Source organism: Neoarius graeffei, chromosome 7, assembly GCF_027579695.1.
Source record: "Neoarius graeffei isolate fNeoGra1 chromosome 7, fNeoGra1.pri, whole genome shotgun sequence".
Classification (NCBI taxonomy): domain Eukaryota; kingdom Metazoa; phylum Chordata; class Actinopteri; order Siluriformes; family Ariidae; genus Neoarius; species Neoarius graeffei.
In genome coordinates this window covers 59,017,862-59,022,411 of record NC_083575.1, presented here as the reverse complement: position 1 = coordinate 59,022,411, position 4,550 = coordinate 59,017,862, and the positions used below count along the sequence as shown (strand labels likewise).

At 36.7% G+C, this 4,550-nt stretch overlaps 1 protein-coding gene across 1 annotated transcript; it reads left to right on the top strand.

Annotated features, from left to right (window-relative positions):
- The first annotated feature begins 2,750 nt into the window (after window positions 1-2,750).
- atoh7 (atonal bHLH transcription factor 7) lies at window positions 2,751-3,173 on the top strand. Its single transcript, XM_060924772.1, has one exon. The coding sequence runs from the start codon at window positions 2,751-2,753 to the stop codon at window positions 3,171-3,173; it is 423 nt and encodes a 140-aa protein (XP_060780755.1).
- The last annotated feature ends 1,377 nt before the right edge of the window (window positions 3,174-4,550 follow it).

The window sequence follows — 4,550 nt, the reverse complement described above, 5'->3', positions numbered from 1 at the left end:
TGTTCATTTCAGGGCTGTTTTTATGTCATGTAAGGAGGGCAGTGATTTCATTTAATGCTTCAAATCTCTCTATGGCTAATATGGACTTATCTGTTAGTCAATTAAGCCATTTTCATATTTCATTACCTTATTCCCTGGTTACATTTATCAGAATTTCTGAAGTTCCTATCTGCTATTTAAAATCAATTAAGTGATTAATTGCCAAACAATTTTAAAACTATTCTGCCTCATTTAAATGAACAGATGGTAGAAGTTGCTCATAAAACTTATAGACTGTTATGTTACAGTTCATAGTGAATGTCTAGAAATAATTCTGGCATCTTAAATAATTCAAAACAGTTATGGTTATCTACTGTAACGTGTATTAAGCCAAAATGGATACATCAGAAGTTTTATTTGTCTAACAAATTAACAGAGGCAATATCTGTGTCTTTATATTAATAGTCCTCCTACTGTGCATTCTCTTGAAAGAACATTTGAAAGCAGTCATGTATAATTTAATAAGAACTGATGCTTATCGTTCCTTTGTGACATCTACTGGTGAAAATAAGATCTGCTAAATCCTAAGTATATTACACAATAAACAGACCTTCTCACTTTCCTTTTTAAAGGAATGAAATCCTTATCCATTGCACTAATCTGTGCACACATGCTATGAAACTGTTTAGCAGCGAACCCAGCACGCAGGCTTGTCCCTGCTTATGCAGGATGGACAAGGTGGTTATGTGATTAAGGTAAACACAAAGCTGTTCAGCATGTCTGCCCCAGACCTTTTAGACAAGACATGTGGCAGCTGGCCATCCATGGCCGTCTTCAATCAATGACTCAGACTAGTGGATGGGGTTTACATGCCTAACTGCACAGGACAATTACTTATCTGGTACAAAATAACCAGACAGCATCAGCTTATATGATCTGACCTTACATCAGTGACTCATCTGGGGCATGAATTATTTAGAAATGTGGGGCAAATTTATGTTCTGGAAAATGAAGTACAGTATAGTAAGTATTTTTGACATCTAGATAAATTTGTGCTTATTAGAATACAAGCTCACAATGAAAAACTATACTGTATTAAATACATGCTTAAAATATATAGCATGTACAAACATTCAGTGTACCCGACTATATATAGAATGAATCTTTGAATATATGAATCTTTGAATATATGAATCTTTGGAGACTTTTGGCATCTTCTCATGGGCATTAAATGTACTCTTTACATTTGTAAGTGGTGAGCAAATTCCAATATATTACAATCAAGCGTATGCTATATAGCATACGCTTGATTGTAATATATATTTGAACTAATCTTGAAAACATTTCAATTTAGGCTTATTGGAATTTGCTCACCACTTACAAATGTAAAGAGTACATTTAATGCCCATGAGAAGATGCCAAAAGTCTCCAAAGATTCATAAGCAATCCTGTGATGACTTTCAAATATAAAATAGATCTCTGAACAATTTTCTTGGTAACTGCGTAAATCCATATGTGTTATTTCCTGTAGTTTAATGTCTTCATTGCTAGTCTAAAATATAGAAATAGTAAATTAGCGTTCGTGCTGTAGATATGAAGATCTCAGATGTTTTTCTCAGTACAAGATCAGAACAGTTTGAATAATTGTTGATGGTCTCTCATGAACCTGTCATTAATCAAATCCTTGTGGTCTGTACAACCTTGCGGTCTTAACAAATAGAAACAGACAGGAAACAAACACTTCTGTCTGCCTTAATTCCTCTGGGACATCTATATCAATTATTTATTTGACATATTGGACAGCTTCCTGTCTGTCACAATTACTAATACATGTCTCATAGTGTGTCTCATTTAGATAGTCAAGCAAGAAAACTGTTAAATATTTAAACACATCGATCTCAGTGATCTCAGTGAATTAAACATATTGATCTCAGTGAAAAATATATAAATGGAAAAAAGCTGGGTGTGAGCATGACTAGCAGATTCAGTCTAGAGATAAAATACCTAGTACGTATAACTACAGTACTGTTATTTGTATGACACATAATTCTGTAACATAATTAAAATGAGTGACGTGTATTTAGATTTCAGGAATTAGATCATTATTTTAATTATTGAGAACATCCCTGCTTTTGTCAGTCCAGTATTATGCTCAGTTTTTGGAATTATACCACAATTATGGGCTGCCATTAGACTATATCTGTTTTTTTGGTTTATGTACTAAAGCAAATGAAATCCAACCATGCCCTTTTCTTGGAAGACAAGAAAATAATATTCCATAGATGCTCAGGAATCAAGTCCATTTAATTAAGTAGTTCTCACTCATTGACCCCCAGTGAGTTAAACTGTCCTGGCCAGATGGTAAGTTTTCTGTATTTGTAATGCACAGCTTTAGAGAAGCTTAACACTGATAGGCCTGCCAAAGTTAATTTGAATGTCAATAAAGTTTGAGTGAATGGAGTGGGGTGTTTGTGTGTGCATTAGTGTTGCTGTCCAGTGTGTGTGTTCATGTGTGGTTTGAGGAGTAATAATGTTTGGATGGGGCAATAGGATGGGGCTCCACCTGCTGCCACCTGTCAATATTCAAGTCCTATATAAGCATCTTTCCTCCTCAGGGGAAAACAGAGCTGGGCTTGGTGCTCACACAACAGCCTGGACCTGGGTAACAGAACAAGACCACAGCAAGAACTGATTTTTTAAACATCTCTTCAAAAATAGATGTTTATCTCCATCACTGAAGGACTGTAGTATCATTTTTGGACATAGAAAAGATGAAGCCTTGCACACCAACCTGTGTGGACGTGGGTTCTGAGTGTGATCCCAGAGACCTCGAGAAGTTTCAGAGTGTGGTACGGAAGAGGGTGGCAGCCAACGCCCGAGAGAGGAAGAGGATGCAGGGCTTGAATACAGCTTTCGACCAACTGCGCAAAGTGGTTCCTCAGTGGGGTCAGGACAAGAAACTTTCAAAATATGAAACCTTGCAGATGGCTCTGAGCTACATCATGGCCCTTAACCGCATTCTGAATGATTCTAGTAGAAACAGCACCCCTCACAGGCAATGGTTGGACCTGCAGTATGACAGCCTGCAGTCAGAAAGCTATCCCTGCATCGTGAGGTACAGCTCGCCCACTGAAAACGAGTGCATGTACGCGTCCTCCTCCTACCATTACGAGGATTTCCAAGTCTTGACTTAGACTGAGACATGCTGGAGTGTTAACTTGTATCTCCAGTTCTGTGGATACAGGAATCAGTAAATACATTTGTATTACAATTATTTTTATGTATTAGCCTATATTTTATATTGATCAGCTTTGATTACCTTGGTACAAAATTGTTCTAGCCATATAGCATTTTTTTTCTGAAAGTAATTTCAACAAAATGCTTTATAGTGGTTATTAATTTATTATGTAGAGAGTAGTCTTGGTTCTCTCAGCCAAACTCTCAAATCTTGTATTGCTTTGTATCAAATCAGTCAGTTAAAGTGTGGGCACTTACTTAAAGCTTAGTGTACAATAATATCTGTAAAAGTGTTTGTTTGTTTTTTCTTTTTGTAAGTTTGGGTTTGTTGTAAACTGTGGTTTGTCAGCAAACCGACACTTCATTTAATTGTGTTTATTTAGCTCAGCACAAATCTACCAGTAGCAGCTTTCACTGTATAACATACAGTTTCTAGTAAATCAGTGTAAGGATAAACTTGATAAATTCAGTTCCTTATGGGGTTTTTTGCTTGTTTTAGACATGAATCAGCACACAATAAATTGTTTATGACCACAAGCTCTACTATTGCTCTTCTGAATTACATGGAAATAAAAGAAATTGTATAGAAATGTGCATGTTAAAGTATTGCATTCTTTTTCATAAAGTATTTAAATAGGTTTAAATAAAGAGGCCATTTACTTTTTTTTTTACACACAGTAAATCTAAATGTCAGATGTATGCGTGTCTGGTCTAGTGTGCTCACTGGCCAGATAAAGGCTTGGTCGTTTCACCAGACCCTGGTGTGTCGTTAGATAAGGCGGCTCCCAAGTAAACATATCTCTGCTGTTACCTCAGAGAAAGTATAAATCACATTTAAAGCATAACATTTTACGTCACTTCAAAAGGCCCTGATCATCAGAACTTTGCTTGCAGTATTTGAGCTGGTTTTATGCACAACAGTCTACTCAGTTGTGATCATAATAGCCTACAAGATGCCAGAAATAATGTGGAGTTTAATGCATACATGGGTCCAGAACAAGACAGACCAGGAGAAATAATAATGTATTTTTATCTCATGGCCAGGCTGGATCAATAATGGACATCTACACAGGAGTGTTACAGAGGAGTGAAACTGGGTATACAGGGCTCCAAAATTGTGTGAGCCTTTGAACAAAAGCTTGGACAATTGTTCAAGAGATGCACCGATTTGTCTGGTCAGTTGGCACTCATATCGTGGGTGGACTGTACTGCTGTCTTTGTGTTTCACATGGTCTTCACGTGGCTTTTGGAACAGAGACAGAGTGCAGTTGTCAGCCCTAAGACTGGGGTTTCCCTCTGTACTTTTTCTTTTCTTTTTCTATTTATTTTTTTGT

Bases quoted from the DNA above. Each gene is read 5' to 3' on its own strand.
- atoh7 (XM_060924772.1), top strand. From the start codon at position 2,751: ATGAAGCCTTGCACACCAACCTGTGTGGACGTGGGTTCTGAGTGTGAT.